The 20,875-nt window shown below is 35.8% G+C and overlaps 2 protein-coding genes across 2 annotated transcripts in view; both read left to right on the top strand.

Annotated features, from left to right (window-relative positions):
• Window positions 1–11,626, top strand: part of WDR49 (WD repeat domain 49) — a 156,008-nt gene extending 144,382 nt beyond the window's left edge. The window contains 1 exon segment of the mRNA XM_036849652.1: window positions 11,496–11,626. Coding sequence (XP_036705547.1) covers window positions 11,496–11,626 — 131 coding nt within the window.
• A 1,688-nt stretch (window positions 11,627–13,314) lies between these two features.
• SERPINI2 (serpin family I member 2) overlaps window positions 13,315–20,875 on the top strand; it is a 36,495-nt gene continuing 28,934 nt past the window's right edge. The window contains exons 1-2 of the mRNA XM_036851344.1: window positions 13,315–13,338; window positions 19,928–20,180. Coding sequence (XP_036707239.1) covers window positions 13,315–13,338; window positions 19,928–20,180 — 277 coding nt within the window. The remainder of the gene's footprint in view (window positions 13,339–19,927; window positions 20,181–20,875) is intronic.

The raw sequence follows: 20,875 nt of genomic DNA, 5'->3' as shown, positions 1-20,875 counted from the left end.
GCAGAAATCTGCTCTCAGGGGCGTCAGGGGAAGCCATCCACAGGGAGGTGCTGTGTCTCAGAACTCACTGCAAAGCCATCAAGGGGCTGCAGGGGAGGCTGTTCACAGGGAGGAGTTACACTGGCGGCCCTCTTCTTGCCTCCTGCGGGATTACAGAAAGTCATTCATTGCATGCTGGCAGACAGGCGGCACTCTGCTGCAAAGTCACCTGCGAGGGTGGCAAGGGAAGCTGTGGCTCTGGAAAAGCCATCCTTGCATCACAGGAGTCTGGAGCTGCAGAAGGCACTGGACGAGCTTGGTCCTGGGGAAGTCATGCTGTAGGACTCTAGTGCTGGAGGAACTGCCCTGCAGGAGCCTGGTGAGGGGAGCACCCGCTTGGAGAGAAATCCATTTCTCCTCCAGGGTCCCTCTAGTGCCCTCTAGTGACAGAGCTCAACTTTGTACCAGCTGTCAAAGGAGAACCATTTACAAGACTCTGGTCCATTATCACGCAGCAAGCAGTGAAGAGTGGCTTTGGAGCTCAGGGGCAATGCACTGATCATTGGCATAGTACCATCTTCCCTGGTTATTCATGCTTTCTATCCCACTCCTGGTCCTTTACATTATTTTGTAACCTTTGAAATCACAGTCATTATTCCTACTCAGTTATAAAGTGTTAATGGTTATGGTTGTCTTTTGGAGAATTTCCATTTATAGAATGAATAAAACTTGGAAGACTCAAAGCAATAAAGGTATAGTAAGGGCAAAATTTCAAGCATAAACCTAGCTTCAAATCAAGACTCTACCACTTGCTAGCTATATGACCTTTAGCAGGTCTGTTAAACTCTCTATGCCTTAGTTTCTTCAACTAATAATGGGCATCGTATTAGTTACCGTCTTCATAATGTTGCTGTGAACATTAAGTGAAATAACCCATGTGAAGCCCTTAGCACAGAGCCTGACACCTTCTTTATTGATGGTATTTTATCATTATTATTCCACTAAATGGCTCTATGTTATAGGAATTATTATTGCCTCTATTTACTATATAAAGAGTCTCTGGCATAGACTCTGTGGGATAGAAAAAAGAGTTTAAATAACATACCTAGTCTCGCATAGCTAGTAAAAGGTGGACCCTAGTTGAGAAGTGTCCCTGTTTCACAGGTGTCCATGTTATTAATATTTCTAGGTACAGCCTCCCTTGTTCAAATAACGTTGAAATTGTAGTCCCTAGGCAACCTATTCTTATGCGGCTTTCTAATACCAGCTATTTCACTATAATATTACCTATTTTTATCACTTTCATTTAAATTTGTTCATCTCCTTTTTCGTAGGAGGCTACTGAATTTAAAAATTGTTATTATAAATGAGCACTTAAAAAAAATCTCAATTACTAATACATGCCCTCCTCCACACTATCATTACAGAGTCTACCTTAAGTCTTTGCACTGCATTTTACACACATTCCTGAAATCTCCATAATTACAGTGTGCTGAAGGTTATTTGGCAATTGTATGATGAGAGGCATTTTGCCAGACTTACTTTCAACATTCTAAACTACCGCTTTGGAACTTGGGACAGTTTTCAGACACTTCATAAGCCCCAGGTGACTTTTCAGTTTTACCTACTGTGTTTTTAATGTTCTTTTGTATTTTCTTTCTTTCCCTTTCAAGTTGAAACATCTTTCACACTCTCTCTTTAGCTTCCAAGTTGTTCCCCGTGGGTTCTCAAACAGCTTGAAACCCCTTTTTGATACGCTTTATTCAAAAAACTGGAATCTACTTAGAAGTGGCTCTGGGTCAGGTTTTGCCAATAAATTCCCCAGAAGTCATCATATTGTACCTATAAAATCTTTAAAACTTCCAGCGTAGAGAAAATGCTGCATTAGTGATACCTCAGGTGAATTGTTTTGTTGTTGTTGTTTGTCAAAGACAAAATGTGCGGGACAATTAAAGAGATGATTTTATTCAAGCTATTGCAACAGGGAGAATAGTCATTAAAGAGGAGTATCTCAAAAAAAGGAAGGGGGCTTGAGCTATTATAGAGACAGGTTAATGAATCCATGAGTCTTATTAGACTTGGGAGGAGGGTGAAGAGGGTCTTATTTCAGAATGAGAGAGAGAAGAGTGGTCCTTTGCTGTTATCTGTTTCTGGAATGCAAGAGGGTCGGGCCATTTCTTAACTGCCTCCACTTTCTAGTTGCACAGGGTAAAGGTCAATGTTGTCAGCCCCCTTACTTTTGTTCAAGATGAATGATTACCGCTCATTGTTGAACAACCCAGAGGTGATCATGAATCTTCTGGGTGGGGCAAAACTGTCTTGAGAAGTGTCTCTCAGGGATTCTTGTTGGCATTGCTTCTGTAAAACCCGTTGAACCAGATGTTAGGAGGGGGGGAAGTTCAGTTGTTTTGGTGTTCTGGAGGTCCTGAGAGCAAAGGACAGCTGCAAGGCAGCATAGAGTCTGAATAAAGATCTGGGCTGTCAGGTTTTAGTTCTCAGTTTTAGACAGATGTGAGAAGAATTGAAAACGTTTGGAGGATTGTGGCCAGATATTGAAGAAAAGTGGGAGGATTGAAAATTTGGTAAGAGTTGATAATTTGTGCAAGATAACTGTCCCTGACCCAATTTGCAGGTAGGTACAAAAACTGGTGTTTCCAAGGAAGCGGAGCAAGTCAGTTAACACTCTACCAGATGAGACGGAGTTTGCATATCCATGGTAACCTGCAATTTACAGAGAGGGGCAAAATAGTTCAAAAATGGTGAACTCAGCCAGAATCTGCCTACTCAGAAGGGTGTGCTATAGACAATACAGGTTTTTCATTGATATACAAACTTACTCTCTATAATTCTTAAGCTACAGGTGAAAAGTATACACACAGGATTTTAGTAAAATCAACCTTATATATCTTTGCTTTAAAATACTATCTTAAATCTAGTACCAGTAAAGAAAAAGAATCAAATATTGTGGAAATCTTCTTACTTGGACAAATCATTAAATACAAGAAGAATGCATTTATAGATATAGTCATTTTTAGTAGGAAATGAGAGATTTCTACACATGATTCATGCCAGGAAATCTTAGATAACTGAAGATCCAGACTGAGCACAAAACTCAGAGATATCTTAGAAGTAAAAAAATCCTTCCTATTATTTTATATCTTTGTTTATATGATATCACCATAATTTGAGTCCTATAAAACAGAAGTCATTAACATGTGAAAAACATTTTTTTAAGAGATTCAACAGATGCTTCACATCATATGTTATCAGCGAAATGCAAAGTGAGAGAACAATGAGTTATCGCTACACACGCATTAGAATGGCCGAACTCCAGGACGCTCACACCACCAAATGCTGGTGAGGATGTGGAGAAACAGGAACTCTCATTTATTGCTGGTGGGAATGCAAAACTGTACAGCCACTTTGGAAGGCAGTTTGTCAGTTTCTTACAAACTAAACATACTCTTAACGTGCAATCCAGCAATCATGCTCTTTGGTATTTACCCAAAGGACCTGAAAACTTATTTTCATACAGAAACCTGCATGCAGATCTTTACAGCAGCTTTATTCATAATTGCCAAAACTTGGAAGCAACGAAGATGTCCTTCAGCATGTGAATGGATAAATAAACTGTGGTACATCCGGACAATGGAATATTATTTAGCACTTAAAAAAAAGAGCTGTCAAGCCATGAAAAGACATGGAAGAATCTTAAATGAATATTATTAAGTGGAAGTAACTAATCTGAGAAGGTACACACTGAATGATTCCTACTCTATGGGATTCTAAAAAGGCGAAACTATGGAGACAATAAAAAGGTCAATGGTTGCCAGGGAAGGAGGAGAAGAGGTGAATAGGAGCACAGCGGATTTTTTTAGGGCAATGAAAATACTCTGTATGATATTATAATGAAGGATATTTGTCATTATCCTTTAAATATTCTTAAAATGTGCAACACCAAGAGTGAAACTTTAGGTAAACAATGCACTTTGGGTGATAATGATGTGTCAGTGTAGATTCACCCTTACTAAAAAATATACCATTCTGGTGACTGATGTTGATAACGGGGGAGGGTTTGCATGTGTGCGGGCAGGGGATATATGAGAAATACTTGTACCTTCCTTTCAATTTTGTTGTAAAAATAAAACAGCTCATAAAAAAAAAAAGTCTTAAAAAAAAGGTTGAACGGGTCCCAAGCACGATCATTTAAGAGCCATATGAAGACCACTAAAGCATTTTGATAAATTCTCACTACTCTGCCAACAACCTGTTGCTTTGTTACCTGATTGTTACACAGTGATGGCTGAAATTAAATGACAGCCTGGCCATCCTGATCTAGAGTCTATATTTAGGAATTAGAACCTTGATGTCAAAATGCGGGCAGTGGATATAGCCTGGGCGTCACCCAGGAGCATGTTAGAAATGCAGCATCACAGGCCTCAACTCAGATCTATGGAATCAGAATCTGCATTTTAACAAGATTTCTAGGTGATTTTTATGCACATTAAAGTTTGAGAAGCACTTATCTAGAGGACTTAGAATAGGATGGAGGATGTGAATTGAAGAGAAAGTTTTCAGAATACCGTATATTCATAAACTAACAACAGCTGGTCATTGCAGTGCTGTGTTTACATAGTCGCTAAGTCCCTTCTTGCCAGGGTGACTTTGTGAGGTTTGCCACTGTTGTTCATCTGATATATAGTTAGTCTCCAATTAGGGGGCAAGGGAGGGATCAGATGATAAAGATTAACTTTGCTTTATGAAAATCACTGAATCATTTTATTTTAGTGAAAATGTTTGAATAGCTTCATGACCACCACGTCTTTCATTTTCATCGCTTTTAAAACACCTCTTGGTTATCATTATAACAAGCCTTGTTGGGCAGCCAACTATAAAACGAAGTGATTAATGTATAATGTCATCTTTTCCCAAGTAGGAAATAGAGAACATAAATGGTTACCAATAACACTTGATGTTAATTTTTAAGAGCAGGGGTTGCGGTAAGTGGATGGATATATAGATAAATGACATGGAGGACCAGCCTTCTATTACCATAATAGAGTCCCTCGGGTCTCTGGAAGGCAGGAATTCCAAAGTGTGAGGAGTGATCCCACCCCTTTACAAGCCTGGAGGTATCTTCATTCATTTGCTCACTTATTCAACAAATACATTTTTGTGACCATCTTCTATGTAAGTACCAGACACAATGCTGGGTGCTAAGGGTATATGGGGTATAAAGACAAACAAGGTCTTTGCTCTCATTGAATTTATCACCTAGGGGCATGATAGACAATAAATAAATAACTGAATATAAGAAGATACATTTGGATAGTGATATTGACAAAAGGTACGAGGAAAATAAAGCAAGACAATGTGATGGAACGTGACTAAGGGGGGGCATCAGTGAAGCTCTCTCTGATTGTTGGGCTGAATCCTGAAAGATAAGAGGAAGCAGTTCCACAAACGAATGGGGACAGAATATTCCAAGGATGGGAGCAGAAGTGTAAAGCTACTGAGGTGGGAACAAGGTTGGCGTATTCCAGGGTCAGAAACGTCAGTGTTGCCAGGGTAGAGTGTGAGAGACGCTCATAGTGAGCACGAGATTTGGGTGGAAGAATTAGGGATCCGTTCATGTGGGATGAGGTAGCCTGGGCAAGAAACTTGGGTTTATTTTAAGTGAGAAGGAAGCCCTTAGAAGCTTTAAAGATGGGTCCATTTGGATGCAATGAGTCCAAATACACTGGCTGTTACTCACCCTTCTGAGTGAACTACTCACCAAGATTCTAAGTAAGTTGTTGGACCCATAAGGCGAGAAGTTTAAGGCTTGAGGTCCCACATAACACCTATGTGGGAACTTGAAGGTGCTTTAAGATAAGCTGTATATTTGAATAAACATAAATTTTCTTTTCAAGGAGTATCTGACAGACTCCAGTCACAAACTGCAGGAACCTTGACAAACCAGTCTATTTGTCTCAATAAGAATGCTTCGCCCTTCACGATGATTCTGCGTTAAACAATGCACTTTATGGCAAGTGTATCAGTCGGGGTGCAGGGAACAGAACAAGCAGGACCATGTATTGAAATTTATGACAAGGAATTGCCTTATGGGATTGTGAGGGCTGGTGGAGCAAGTCCAAAAGGAGTAGAGCCGTCCACAGGTAGTTAAAGGAAGAGGACTGAACTCCATGGGCACAGGCAGAAGTTTTGTCCAGTGTTGGCATTTCTTTTCTGTCTTAGGGAAGCCTCAGTCCTGCTTCTAAGGCCTTCCAACTGATTTAAGTCTGGCTCTCCCAAATTATCCAGGATAATCTCCTTACTTAAAATCCATTGATTAGGGACTTCAACTATATAGGCAAAATTTCTTCAGAGCAACACCTAGATTAGTGTTTGATTGAATAACTGGGAAGAGCCTTGCCAAGTTCATCAAGAAAACAAGTCATCACAGCAAGGTTAAAGACATTCTTTGATAATCTTAAACAGGTTCAATAAATGGTTAATGGTTTCTCACATGTATCATAATCCATGGCAGACTCACTTATATGCAAACATTATGCCATTAACCCAGCAGATGCTGTTACTCTGAATAGTGAGAGGAATTGATGACCATTATTCATTTAGAAGGTGTTAGGTTAATGACATGGCTTTCGCCACATAAAGGAGATTGCTAGTGAAGCTAATGTAGGTTAAGTTTTATAAGCCTTATCTACAAAGTCCCTTGTGAGTATTAGGAGTTGCGGGGAGTTTTAGGGTGTTCTGGGTGAAGAGAGGAAGCGAGGTTGCAAGCAGGAATCATTTCCAGGTAAGCATTTCAGGTGCCTTTCCTAAAAGAGATCTGAGAAGAAAAGGATTCAGCTCTACAAAACTCCAGTAATTTGTTGAGATTTATTTTCTCATTCTAAGTACATAACCGCTTTTATGAATAATTTTGTGTTTGCAATTTTATGTTCATTTTCTTAAAGAAAGCTCCCCAAGTTGTAAGCTTCAGGCCCAGAAAACAGGTATCTACCCTTGCATATGAATTGCATATGAATTTTTTATCATTTGTTTTTTAACTCAGAAAAATAAATTATCCTAGAAAGATTATCCCTGTCAAAGAACTTGCAAAGGCCTATCGGTTAGTTATTGGTTTAATTGTCCTGAAACCCAGTCAATTACAATGAAAATTCCTTGTCTAGTTGAGAGACAGATCTCAGTAAACCAGCTAGGGTTTATTTCAGAAGTAACATTTTGGCTTTCACAGTGGACCTCAGGAGAGCTCTGAGGCATTCAGAATGCCTTGTGATTCTGATGTGCTTACCTTCAGACAACAGAGGACAGAATCAACTGCTAATGTGCAGAAATCCACACTATCTTGTACCGCTGGTGTTAGGCAAGTGGAAAGGCTTTTCATTTGTAACTTTGCTTATGAGGTAGGTCCAGGTTCCATTTCTGTCTTATTAAAAAACAGAATATGCTGTTTTTCATATACTTTCTTATATGAAAAGCAGCATATATTCACACTGATCAAATAATAGAACATATAAAACATTGTTCAGTGAGAAGTCTACCTCCCTTGCATGATGCTGATCTGTCCAGTTCCCACTATCACCTATTTCTGGCAACCACTACTGCGAGTGTCTGTGTATCCTTTGAGGGTTTCTTCGTGCATCTATGATTTTAGATTTTGATCCCTGCTTTCTTTTGATTTTGATTTGCCTGGTATACTTTTCCCATCCTTTTATTTCAAATTTTCAGAATCATTTTATTTTAGATGTGAATCGGGTTTTTTTGCCTTTGATCCAACTAAAAAATCCATTTTTTAAAATCATGAAATTGAGCACATTTAAATTTGTTGTTATATTAGACAGTTTGGTTTTGTATTTCTCATACTCTTTTCTGCTATTTACTGTTTATATATTTTTTGAAGTTTTCACTGGACCTGTAATCTTTTTCTTCGTTTTTATTTGGGGGGTGTGTTATATGTTTGTTCTGGTAGTACCTTTATACTTATAGATTCATATAATTATAATTGTTGTCGCCCTTTATTTTTCTAGGGCAGTAACAAATCCATGCTGACTGATGATAAATGAACATGTTTCTTCATTCCCCTCCCCCTCTTCCACCACACAATTTTGTTCAATAATATGATTTTTCTTTGTGCTTTTGTTAAATTTGCTTATACGGCTATTACTTGACTTGTTGGTTTAAGTCCTTTGTCTCTCAGCTGTTACTGATCTAACATGAATGAAACTTCTTTCTTACTTTCCCAATTTTTGTTAATTGTATCATTTCTACGTTGTCAGGCATGTGACATTTGCCTTCTAATTTGTCATCCTAAACTTTATGTTATTTTAATCCCACTTCTACGTTAAAATATATTTGGTGCTCACCACCAAATCTTTTCCTCAGTCATTTCTCAGTTTATGTTGTAATTTCCTCAAAAAGGACTCTTGGGAACAATAGTCCATGAACTCCCTGCAAGTTGAAACTATTGGTAGTTTTCAGATTTGATGGGCAGTTTGGATGTTTATAGTATTCATACCTCACATGTTCTTTCCTTACTTATCTTGTGGGAGTTGCTCTCTTTACTGTCTACTGGTATTGATCATTGCTATGAAGATATCAAATGCAATACATATATTTCTCTTCTTTTGAGTGACTTGATCATTTTGCTTGGTTGCCAAATGATTCTGCCTTTATCTTTAAAGTCTAGTAACTTTAGTAGGATATGCCTTGTTTTTGACTCTTCTATTATTCCTGGCACAAGTTATGTCCTTTTTTTTCCCCCAGAGCAAGAAAAGTTAGGTCTTTTATTTATATCCTTTTTGCCTCCAACTCCTTCTTTCCACTAGACATATCACCAAACTCCATGTTTGCCACAATTTTAAAAATTGTCTCAGGCCAATAACAAAGTTTGGCTATCTCTAAGCTATACAAGACATAAATTATACCAAGAAATACCAAATTTACCAAGAAATAAAGGGATCAGGATTTTGGAAAAGTGAAGACACATTAATAAAACTGATTGTGTTTGGAACTGAGTTACCAAAAATGCAGAAGCAAGACTGAAGCTCCTGCAGCTTCACTGGTCATTTAAAAGTTCCAAAATATATGCTATGGGCTGAACTGTGTTTCCCCAAATTCCTAACCCCACAGCATCGTATAATGTGACTCTATTTGCAGATAGGGCCATTGAAGAGGTAATTAACAGTATGTCCTTTTTATATATGTCAGGTTGTCTCTTATTTGAGGAAAGTTTTATTACATGACACTTTAAAATATTTCTGCTTAATTTTTCTTTCTTAAGGACTCAGCCCATTTATGTATTTGTTAGGTCTTTTTTTCCCCAATATCTATCATTTCCCTCTAATTTGTTCTGTTTTTAATTTTCATCTTATTTGTTTTTCTCACTCGTACACTCTACGCTTCCCATTGTGTTACCATTCAGTCTATTCTCACTTGTGATATTTTTTTCCTGAGCTCTGCCAGCTGACATTTCATCACTTCCCGTTGTGTCTTCATCTCATCCCTGAGATGAAGGGACTTTTGCTCTGTGATCTTCTTTCATAGAGACAGGAGCGTTTTCAAGTTTTAAAATTTAATTTGTGGCAAAATGCTTAGTAACGATATTTGTCCAATGGCAACATGTTCCTGGTGGTGATCTATGTATTGATTAGTTTTGCTGCTCTTTTTTAAATTTTTTAAATTTAAGTTTTTAATTTTGCTTGTAATACATTTATGTCCATGCTATGCCAGTTTTTAAAATTTACCCTTTTAATCAATTATCTTTAATGAGTTTGGTTTTCTTAGACTTGAAATTTGTAGCAGGTCCCTGGGTGAGAGCCTGGGACATGGGATCAGTGTGGCCTTCAAGTTTTACAACCTACAGAGGCAGACTGCTTTTAGCAGAAAATGGCTCGTGGGTGTGATTCTTTATATAGTCCTGCCTCATATGTTTCGCTGAACCAAATGAGGTTGGGGAGACCTTTTGCTCCCAGCCTTCTTCACCCCGTGTAGCATCCATAGATATAAATGAAAGATACAGCATTTGGACCGCAGGGTGAGCCCCTCATCTTTAGTGAGTGTCTCTTTGCCAGCACTTTCTGAAATGCTGCAGCTGCTGCTGGCCTTCTTATACTCTCCATGCGGATCGATTTATCTTGTGTAACTTCTGCCCAATTTCAGCTGTTTGGCTACCCTTCTTCATGTTTTGTAGGCTGCAGGTTACATCTACCTTTGGGTTTTGCTGAACGTGGAATTTGTTCGCGGAGTTACTTCCCCTCATTTTCTTGGTTTTCCTTGTATAATATTCAAGAGCAAAGGGGGCAAGATACTGACTTTTACAGTTATATTTGTAAGAGAAGTGGAGAGTTTTTTTGTTTTTTGTTTTTAATCCAAATATATAAAGATGCCTCTATACTGTGAGGTTATTCAATGTTAATGTAGTTTCTTTGTTTCATAATTCTTGGCTTGGTACTTAAAGTGCCCCTCAGTCCAGCTTCAATCTCATTCTACTTTCCTCTCCTTTATGTTAAATTGTACTGAATTACTCAGAGTTACCTGAAGAGTAGCTCTGTTTCTCCATACTTGTATTTACTTTGTTCCTTCTAGTTGACATTTCCTTTCCCCCTTGCAAACCCTTCCTCATCTCCATAGTCCTCATTATCAATGAAAATCCTCTCTGGGCTTCAAGATCTATCTCAAATAGCATCCGATTCTTAAAACTTTTTCTCTGATCTCTGCGTATTGTTATAAGCTCTTTATATGTTTAACCACAATTTACATTGCTCATATTCTCTTAGAATGGTGTCATATTATAGATGACATTTTGGTTATTTGGCTACTGCTCCCACTTTCTGCCAGTTGGGAGGAAGCCTGTGACTTAGTTATATTTGTGCCCCATTATCCCTGAGCACAGTACGTAATATATTTTCAATAAACATTTGTTGAAATGACAAAATTTAGCAAAAGGCCAAAATTATTTTTTTGAATGCGTGGCACAGTTTCCTCCCGCTTCTCACTGATGCACGTATAACCATTCATGGGGATAATTTGGCTCTTTTTCCTCTTAAGCCACAGATCCCTGCAGGTCAAACTATGTTATAAGGATGTGATTGCAGACGTACTTGTTTAGTCATGCAGACAGTCAAACTGTGTGTTGATGCTTTTAATTGTCTTATTTCAATACAGAATAATTTGTTCTTTGCTTTTTATGAGTCCTTGATAGCTGTTAAGTAGATTAAAAAACAAGAATGGAAAACACAAGCTTCTTTAGACTTCTCCCGTTAAATGGTAGATCTCTACCCTGTTATAAATACATTAATAGGACAAACTCTGTTAAAATTTAACTTTTAAATTTAAATTGAACTAAAAGGAATAGCAGAAGCTTAAGAGGAAATTTTCCCAGAGCACTCTTGGTTTTAAGAACATCCACATTTTGAGAAGAAGTGAAGTTTGAAAATTTCTCCCCACTATTTCATTTAATTGGATCTTTTGCCAAGTATAGTTTATATGTCATTTTCTTCATCATTTTGTAGCATTGAAAGCAGTATTTGATGAGAAAAGCCTATTTCCCAAAGAAATTCTGGATCGTAAATGAAGAACCAGGCAATTATGTCAAGACACAAGTAGTGATCTGAAGATAAAAAGGAATAAGAAGCCATTCTAATTGAAAGAAAAATAAATATTTCATGGTCACATAAAGTATGTATATAAAATGCAAAAAAAAAAAATGGAATCAAAAATATTGCTCCGGGCTTCCGTGGTGGCGCAGTGGTTGAGAATCTGCCTGCCAATGCAGGGGACACGGGTTCGAGCCCTGGTCTGGGAAGATCCCACATGCTGCGGAGCAACTAGGCCCGTGAGCCACAACTACTGAGCCTGCGCGTCTGGAGCCTGTGCTCCGCAACAAGAGAGGCCGCGACAGTGAGAGGCCCGCGCACCGCGATGAAGAGGGGCCCCCACTTGCCGCAACTAGAGAAAGCCCTCTCACAGAAATGAAGACCCAAGACAGCCAAAAATAAATAAATAAATTAAAAAAAATATTGCTCCTTTCTTTTACTTTATATTTGAACTTCAGGAAGCTTCATTTTGAAACAATGTTTTAGTGCTTTTATCCATCACCTTTCACTTTCTCTACATTTTAATAGAAAAATGTGGCTAAAGAGGGGGGCAATAGCAATTGGTATTATCTATTCTCAAGTGTTTTTATATAAAAAATGTACAACTCCAGAACAAAGTGTTCTAACCAGTCACACTTCTTGTTGCTCCTATAGATAAATATTTTTGTTCAGTTTTCATTGTAAAATCAATTTGCATTGAAATTAAATATGTACTGACACAGTGAATATATAAACTTGACTTAGAAAAGCATTCAGACTTATATACACTTTCTAGATTTTTAAAAAATGATTCTGATAATGCAATTACACCTTGTCAATAGCAGCTATTACTATTAATTTTTAATGACATATTTATCCTTCTATGTACTTCTTGAGAAATTACTGCATATGTTTTGCTTCTATACTTTGTTATACTATACTCTAAAATTGAGAGGCATGGCACAACCAAAGAGGGAATAGCCTTGGGGGAAAAATAGGGGACTGGGGCTGTGTAAAAGGCTCATTTTATGTGTAAGGTCAAGTCGGGACTGTTTGGCTCTGAAACACATCACTTTATTGATCCATTTTTCTTTATAAATATTATCTACTAGGCAACCAGTATTCTTATGGTACATTAGCTAATGTGTCCTGTAGGAATAATTAATCAATTCATTCACATAACTTTAGTTTTTTTTTTTGTATTTTAAAGACTCCTTTAAAAATATTTGTTTTTTAAGAATTTTGCAGTAACACACACAAGTAAAGGAATTGACAATATGTAAGGTTCTACAGTCTACTCTGTCCAGTAACTGCAAAAGTTTATCATATTTAAACCTCACAATAATTGTATAAGATATATCTATTTTAAGGGGTTAAAATCTGAGATTTGGATACATTAGGAGAGTGCCCAATTATTGATGGCAGAGTAGAGATTGGAGCCTAGATCTGTTTTACTCCAAAGGCCATGGTTTTCACCTTTCACTATTCTGTTCATGCATTTCTTATTAGTATAAAGTCAGTGGAATGAACTCTAACTGTAGAATTTTCAGCATCGGTGGAGCAAATGCTTTAGCTTGATAGAGAGGGTGGCAGAAGACGGATTTTCAGAAGACAGTTGCCTATTTCATCTACATTTAAGTGAATCCTGAGTCAGACGTTGTGAGTTCTATGAATATTCCTTCTCCTTCTCATTGAATGACAATCACATATGGGAAAGATGTAGGAGAAAGATATTTGGAAGAATCAATCTCAACAAATGTTGGAGAATGTTGTCAGAGCAGTAATGTTCCTGGAAACCATATTCTAGAGGAACAAATAAAGAAATGGGGAGGTCTGGCTTAAGAAAGAGAATTCATGGGAGATACAAACTATCCTCAAATATTTCAAAGCTGCAGTGAAGAAAGAGAGTAGAACTGACGGGCACAATGCTAAGAAGGCAGATTCTAGAATTTCTTCCTAATCTCTGTTGAACTTGAAAAGGTTTCCTATTTTCCCTTTCCTTCCCATCTTCACTTCTCATCTTGGTACAGAATTGCTGGCAGTAGGCCCACTGTACAGCTAGGAAAGGAAGTAGGAGGAGCTGAGAGAAGACCCAGCAGAAAGAAGCTTACTGGACCCAAGAGTATGGGAGGGGTCAATGGGAGAGGGAATTAGTGGGTGGGAAGGCAGAGGGGTGAGTGGAGATGACCAGCATAGTTGGGAGATTGGTTATATTGTACAAATAAATATTGAGTAAATAAATGAATAAATTAGTAAATATATAGAGGATAATGAGAGCCGAGTATCTCACTGTTATAGAAGGTATTTATAAAATTTGAAAAGGAGAACACTAGAAACAACCCTGAGATTTGGGATTGGGATTATAGATATCAATGTGAACTCATGATTTTAGATAGATAGATAGATAGATAGATAGAATGAAATGTTTAGGAGTGATTGAAAATTGTGATTGCATCTTGCTCTCAAATGATTCAAAAAATACTAATTATAATGTTTATATATATTTATGTATACAACAAACACACCACATATATTTACACACACACACTATATATATATATATATATATAATATATATATATATATTATATATATATATATATATGAAAGGAAAAAGAGAGAGAGGGAGGGAAAGAGAGATTAGGTATATAGATAGAGCACACATATGTGGTGAAATGTTAACAACTGAAGAAACAGAGAGAAGGAGAGACGGAGATGGTAGTTCTTTGTGTTATATCAGCAACTTTTCTGTAAATTTAAGGTATTTAAAGTAAATTATTTTAAAAAATGAAAAATTTTGCCTTAGTCCAAAGGGTTCCTTGAGATGTCAAAGCAGAGGCTGAATAACTCTCACAGGGATGTTGCAGAGAATTCTTGGATTAGTTGGCAGGTTTGATTGGACAATCCATCATTTCAAACTTAGAGCGTATGATCTATGAATCATAGATTGGTGACAGTACAGTGGAGTGAAATTTGAGCCTTATTTCCAGAAATTTAAAGGAATATTAAGATGTTAAAGAGATATAATATGGTTACCAAATACTTCGTGAAGGCCCTTTTCTGCATCCATCCATCCATCTATCCCACCAGTTATTGAAGGCATATGCAAGGAACTGTTGTAGACACCAGGTATACACATATAAATAGAATACACTTCTCCTGCCATCAGCTTTCTGGAGTGAAGGCACATAAAATGCAATGGTTTTAAAGTAAAGATTGAATGAGCCCTCTAGTTTTTCTGTTATAATTTGGAAATTCTTTTACTAGACCTATTTTATATTTTTTCAGCCCTGGAGACGACTCTGTTTGAAGTGATTGTTCTGAAATAGCTTGGTTCATGTAGACAGAACTTCTCTCTGTGGCCTACTGTGTGTGCATGGCACTATGCTGTGTGTGAGCCTAATTCATCCTTAGTTAACTTCAGGGCCTGTTTGGTAGAAGGAATTAAGAGGAACTGTCTCAGCTCATTAATAGAGCTGTCTATTCTCTATATTTAATGAGAATAGAACTTTTAAGGTATGAAAGTCTCTTTTAATGTTACTGTTTCTAATAATGTGGAACAAAAACACTCACAAAAGGAAAAAATAAAAAGACATTTAGTTATTATGTCTTAACTCTTTTATATCTTCCAGCATCTAATTGTGCCAGGCAGGTAGCAGGGTCTCACCTATCAAATGTTAATAGAACTGAAGACTTTATAAGCTGTTTCTGAAATTAACATTTAGGTTCAATTATTTAAGAGCCATTTTTTCTGCAGTGGAAAAATGGCAAAATAGGATGTGCCATAATTTTCAATAGGCTACTTTGTTTGTACTGTGTAGACTTACACTAAATATAATTTAGCCTGTTCTCTTCACAGAACATTTTCCTCTTATCACTCAAAATATATAGAGCAAACTGACAAAGGAAAGAATGCCTGAAATTAATCCATACTCAGATGGAAGAATTAACTTTTATGTCCTTTACAAATGAGAGCGCTTGCTTATATGTTTTTAGTTTGGAATTAAATACATTTTTACTTAAAAAAAAACTATAAAACGCTAAGAAAGATAATGAGATTGAAGCTGCAACCCCTTGCTATTATTTTTATACACATTCAAGTGTATTTTTTACAGTGGCAGTAATGATGGTGCTCAAATTTATAGCAGGATGCTTTGGCTCTCACTAATGAATGTTTTTTTCTTGATGATCTAGGAGCAAATAGAGTTATAGAGAAAACAGATTTGTAAAAATATTTCAAAGGTTTGCAGCAATATTTTATGGACAATCATGGTATCTTTATTGTCAGTTAAAAGAGCTTAAACCAGGGAGGAGAAATTCATGGCCATTGCTTTTTACTACCCAAGAGACAGGAAAATATACATTCTGCTGGAACTGCTATAACATGAGGTTCTTACCGAACAACTTCATTAAGTGATCTTACTAAGACAGAGTGTCTGTCTCTGTCATTGGAAGGAAAAGTAATGGCCTTTCCCTGGGTAAGTCACATTATCATCTGAGTAATGTACAGACATAATAATTTGGTAGCCAAGGGTACTTGTGATGGATATTTGCTGGTGTCACTGCATGGGTAGAAGAGCGTTGATTGAACGATAGTCTTAGGCATTCAGACTTACTTATGAATTGACGAGTAGAACAAGAGGAATGATAATGTTCTCGTGTTGTATAATTCTGTGTTTGGAAAATTATCTCCAACAGCGTTAAGTTGAAGCTGGAATAGAGTTTGCTTATGCTAGAGTAAGTAATATTAGAATATAACCCAAGATTTAGAAAACATTTAGAGATGCCTAGATGGGAAATTAAGAATTTTAGTAAATTAAGAGACAGCCTATGACTGTCATCAGGCTTCTGTGGCCTGAGCTATAGCCCTGTTAGGACATTGAAAGAGGTTAACAGGGTCCTTGCAAAAGTTTTTTTTAATGAATTTTTTTAAAAGGTATCTACATTAATTTTATTCCTTTCTCATAAATTTATCAGAAATAATATTACATTTAGTGATCAATAGTGAATATTTGTTTAATTGAAACTGGACCAAATTTTCCCTTTCTCTTCTCAGAGGCCTCTGATGAATAACACAATGTGTTTAATATCTGATTGCCATTGAGGTGATTTTTTTTATAATATTTTTTTTAATTTATTTATTTTTGGCTGTGTTGGGCTTTTCATTGCAGTGGCTTCTCTTGTTGTGGAGCACGGGCTCTAGGTACGCAGGCTTCAGTAATTGTGACACGCGGGCTCAGTAGTTGTGGCTTGCAGGCTCTAGAGCGCAGGCTCAGTAGTTGTGACGCACAGGCTTAGTTGCTCCGCAGCATGTGGAATCTTCCCGGACCGGGGCTCGAACCCGTGTCCCCTGCATTGGCAGGCGGATTCTTAACCACTGCATCAACAGGGAAGTCCCTGAGGTGATTGATTTGCACTAGAAAAATGAGATCAAAACCCATTCAGTTATACATCCATTTTTTATTAATAACCTGTTTGTAGAGAAAATCATGTAGAATTTTAAAAGCATATAAAAGTAACACCAATGTTTATTATCAAATTATTCATATTTAATAATATCTTGATATTATCCTGATAATTTGGTAAGTCAATAATCTTAATCTGGTGTTTTTGCTCAACATAAAGACTATATTTCTTCAGTATTCTCTCTGTTTCCTAAGGATTCAAATGGGCCTTGTATATCCAGGAAACTCCTCTGACTATTGTATAATTTGATGAATTGTTGAGAACTCTATAAACACAGCAGTAATTTGTCTCTGCAGTTTGGACTTGATTTAACTTTATTCTTTTTCTTATAGGCATTCTGAAATATTTATGATGGAATGCATTGGTAATCTGATGTGGAAGTTCTGTAAAAAACAAAAAGAAAAAAAAAACAAAAACAAAAATAAAAAAAAAAAAAAAAAAGAACTAATTACTAGCAGATTTACAACCACTGGCACATTCTTCCACATTCTGTTTCTACTTATAAAAGAAGTGGAATAATGGATGAAATAATAAATCAAACTTAATGATTTAAAAAAATTCTATTGTTTTCTCTCTCAGTTCTTGCATATTTCATAATTGATCATTAACCTGGTCATGTTAGTCCTTCTGTACAAATGTTGTGAACACCTGCTTTGGTTTTAGAGGAATTAATCGAGCAATGTTCAAGATAAGTAGAGTTGGCCTTGACTGATCAGGTGTTCCATGTACTAGTGTTTCCCAGCAGACACATTTTAGCTGTAACATTACAGTGAGTAATCAGAAGCCAATTTCGGGTAAGTACCTTGAAATTAAATAGCGTTTGAATAAAGTATGTATGCAACAACATTGACCATGAGTGTTTAATAGAGTAAGGGAATGGCATTTCAATTCACTTTGGTGCAGCTATTATTTAAATGTATCAAATTAACACATTACTTTTATTTTCCTTAAAAGATTAAATTTTCCCTAAATTTTCACTACAAATTTGAAGGTCAAATTCTTATAAGACTATTCATCAGGCTGTTTAGTTCACCAGTACTTTGTGTTTTCTGATGAGACACAATCCAAAACCCAATGAGGTAAGTGAATTTTTAAAACGATTTTTTTGCATGAGCTTGTAGTTTATTAAGGGCCTATAAATTTCCTGGGAGAAATGGATGCTCAAAGAATATACATTTTAATTATTAAGACTGTTAATAATGATAGGGCAACTCCCAGATTCTACTACTAGGGAAAAATTACATCCTTCATAATATTGCTTGTTATTCTAATATAAACCAAGTACTTAAAAATGGGCCAAACGAATTGCCACTTGATGACTTAAAATTTTTGATAACATTTTGACTACTTATGTATCTACAAACTGATATTTTGGTCAGAAATCTTCTGAGATATTGAATATATTAGAAAATGATACTCAGAAATTTATTTTGCATGTAAAACATCTTTTACACTTTTACTTTTACTATTGTTGCACTACCACTCACAACCTTATGTACTAATTTAATCTTAAATAAGACATTTGCTTGATAGCATATATTTATATTTGCAGTTTATCAACACATTATTTTCTAACAATTGCTTTGGATTGTGTTTTGAGTATTTTTTTCTTTGTAAATTGTATATCTAAGTTTAACTACACATATTAGAAAAGAAATGGAAATATCTAGATAATGACTCTACAACTTAGTTTTGGAAAATAATCAACTATTAGTAATCTTTATGTATAATAGTGATTTTTAGTGTTTCTTAGCCATTTAGGGGTCATGGAAGCCTTCCTAATAATCTGCAAAACACACTAGAAATATAGTTCTTCATTTCTTTAAGGCTAACAAAACATTATTCCGGAGGTTTTCATATTTACGGCCAATAAAGAGTTACTTCCTAGTAACCTATTAAACTAGGAGTTATTGAAAGTGACTAAAATGTATTATTTGTAGGGTAAAACTAGTGTTACTAAAATTTTAAATACTTTGAAATTTTATTTAAAATTTATTCATTTAAAGTACTTAAAATTTAAAATACTTCAGAGTCAGTATTCTACTAAGTCTGCAGTAATATTGTAAAACTCATTCTGCTCCAGATGTAATGAGATGGTTGAATTTCCTGGAGTTTTAGTGGAGAGCAGTTTAATACGGTGTCATTAGTGTTGTGAATTGGTTACAGTTTTCAGTCGCAGCTTTCTTATATTTGTTAATTTATTTGTCAAATTATTCTTTGAGTTTTAAAAAATTGCTTTCTTCATTTCTTGTTATTGTACCATTTATATTTGATTGTAATTTTGTTTCTTTATAATTTTTTTCTGAGTTTTTAAAACCTCTGTTTGGAAAAGTACGAGGTGGGTTTGGAGGTTATTTCACCATTCCGTAAAGTGTGAGACTTGTTGCTGTAAGAAGTTAGCCAGATTACTCAACTGATTTAGAATACTTGAATTTCCTAATATTATAGGTTCAAAACCACACTGGAGTGTGTCCGGTTTTTATTCCATTTCTCCTTTTGTTCTTTAAACTATTTTAGAGTAGTCTGAACAGAAATTTCCCTTGATATCAGAGTTGCAAGTATCCCATCTAAAACCATGGAAAAGATGCAAAAAACTATCACATAGCTATTCAGAGATAGTATTGCTATTGATAATATTCCAGCATTATAATTTCTCCTTTAATTAAAAAAAAACTGCAGTACATTTGTACTGCTTCTTGAATGCATATTAAAAATGCTATTAGCACATGGCCTATTTCTCCTAATAGAAGATGCTTAGTCTGGAAATTGACATTAGAATCTTCTTGTGGTAGTTTGTTCTAATAAGACAGAAAGTTCTAATAGAAATCTTTCTATTGAGCTTACTATGGTAAACTCTGATTATTTTGAAAACTAACAAATTTTGAATTAACCAATGCACAGAGGTCAAAATGGATAAGATTTTGTTGTGGAGTCTCCTAATGACTTTTTCTGGAAGTCAAGCCTCAAGCCCCTTGGCTCAAAGAAATACCGAATTTGCAGTGGATCTTTATCAAGCTGTTTGTTTATCTCATAAGAACAACATCATAATTTCCCCTTTTGGAACAACTCTGGCCCTTGGAATGGTACAACTGGGAGCAAAAGGGATAACAGAACAGCAGATAAGACAAAGTTTAAAATTTCAAGAAACCTCAACTGGTGAGATTCTTACATATGATTATTTATACTGGATAAGATCTGACCAAATTTATTTTTAAACTATCAGAGAAGCTCAGGGTCATAGAACTTTAATAAATATAAAAAGTTATGAGAAGTATGAAATTATAAAATGGTGAATTTTAAATGCAAATAATTGTCAATGTAAATAATTATAATTGTTTCTTAATGAAAATATTACCAAAATAATTTATTAAAAAATTAATTCTATACACATAAAAATTGTGACTATGTCTGTATATTTTATTCTAGCCTGTTTTAGCCAGTTTTAAGTGAGATTATGTTGTGCGTGCACGTGTGTATGTGTATGTGTAGATATACACCCATATATATGTATACACATATTCTTCTACTAGCACTTACTGTGTTCTGATCATTTCTTCATATCATGCAACTGCTTCAGAATGTAGTTTTTAATTGCTGCGTCTTCTTGCCTCTGATGAAAACATTATTGCATACTCACCTAACCCTTCTTCATTAGGTAATATCCAGCACTTCTCTTATAAAAATGCTTCAGTGAGTACCCTCACCCAGAAATCTTTGTGTGCATCTCTTATTATTGTGTAAGCTTTTAAAAATTAGTTTTTAATTAGAATTTAACATTTTCACTTAAATGAGACCAAGAAAAAGCATTCATTTTAAAAGCTTATTTAATAGTTTTTAAAGAAAATTTTAAA

This window comes from Balaenoptera musculus, chromosome 4 (assembly GCF_009873245.2).
Source record: "Balaenoptera musculus isolate JJ_BM4_2016_0621 chromosome 4, mBalMus1.pri.v3, whole genome shotgun sequence".
NCBI lineage: Eukaryota > Metazoa > Chordata > Mammalia > Artiodactyla > Balaenopteridae > Balaenoptera > Balaenoptera musculus.
The sequence above is the reverse complement of the archived record's forward strand: the minus strand, read 5'-3'. Positions and strand labels throughout refer to the sequence as shown.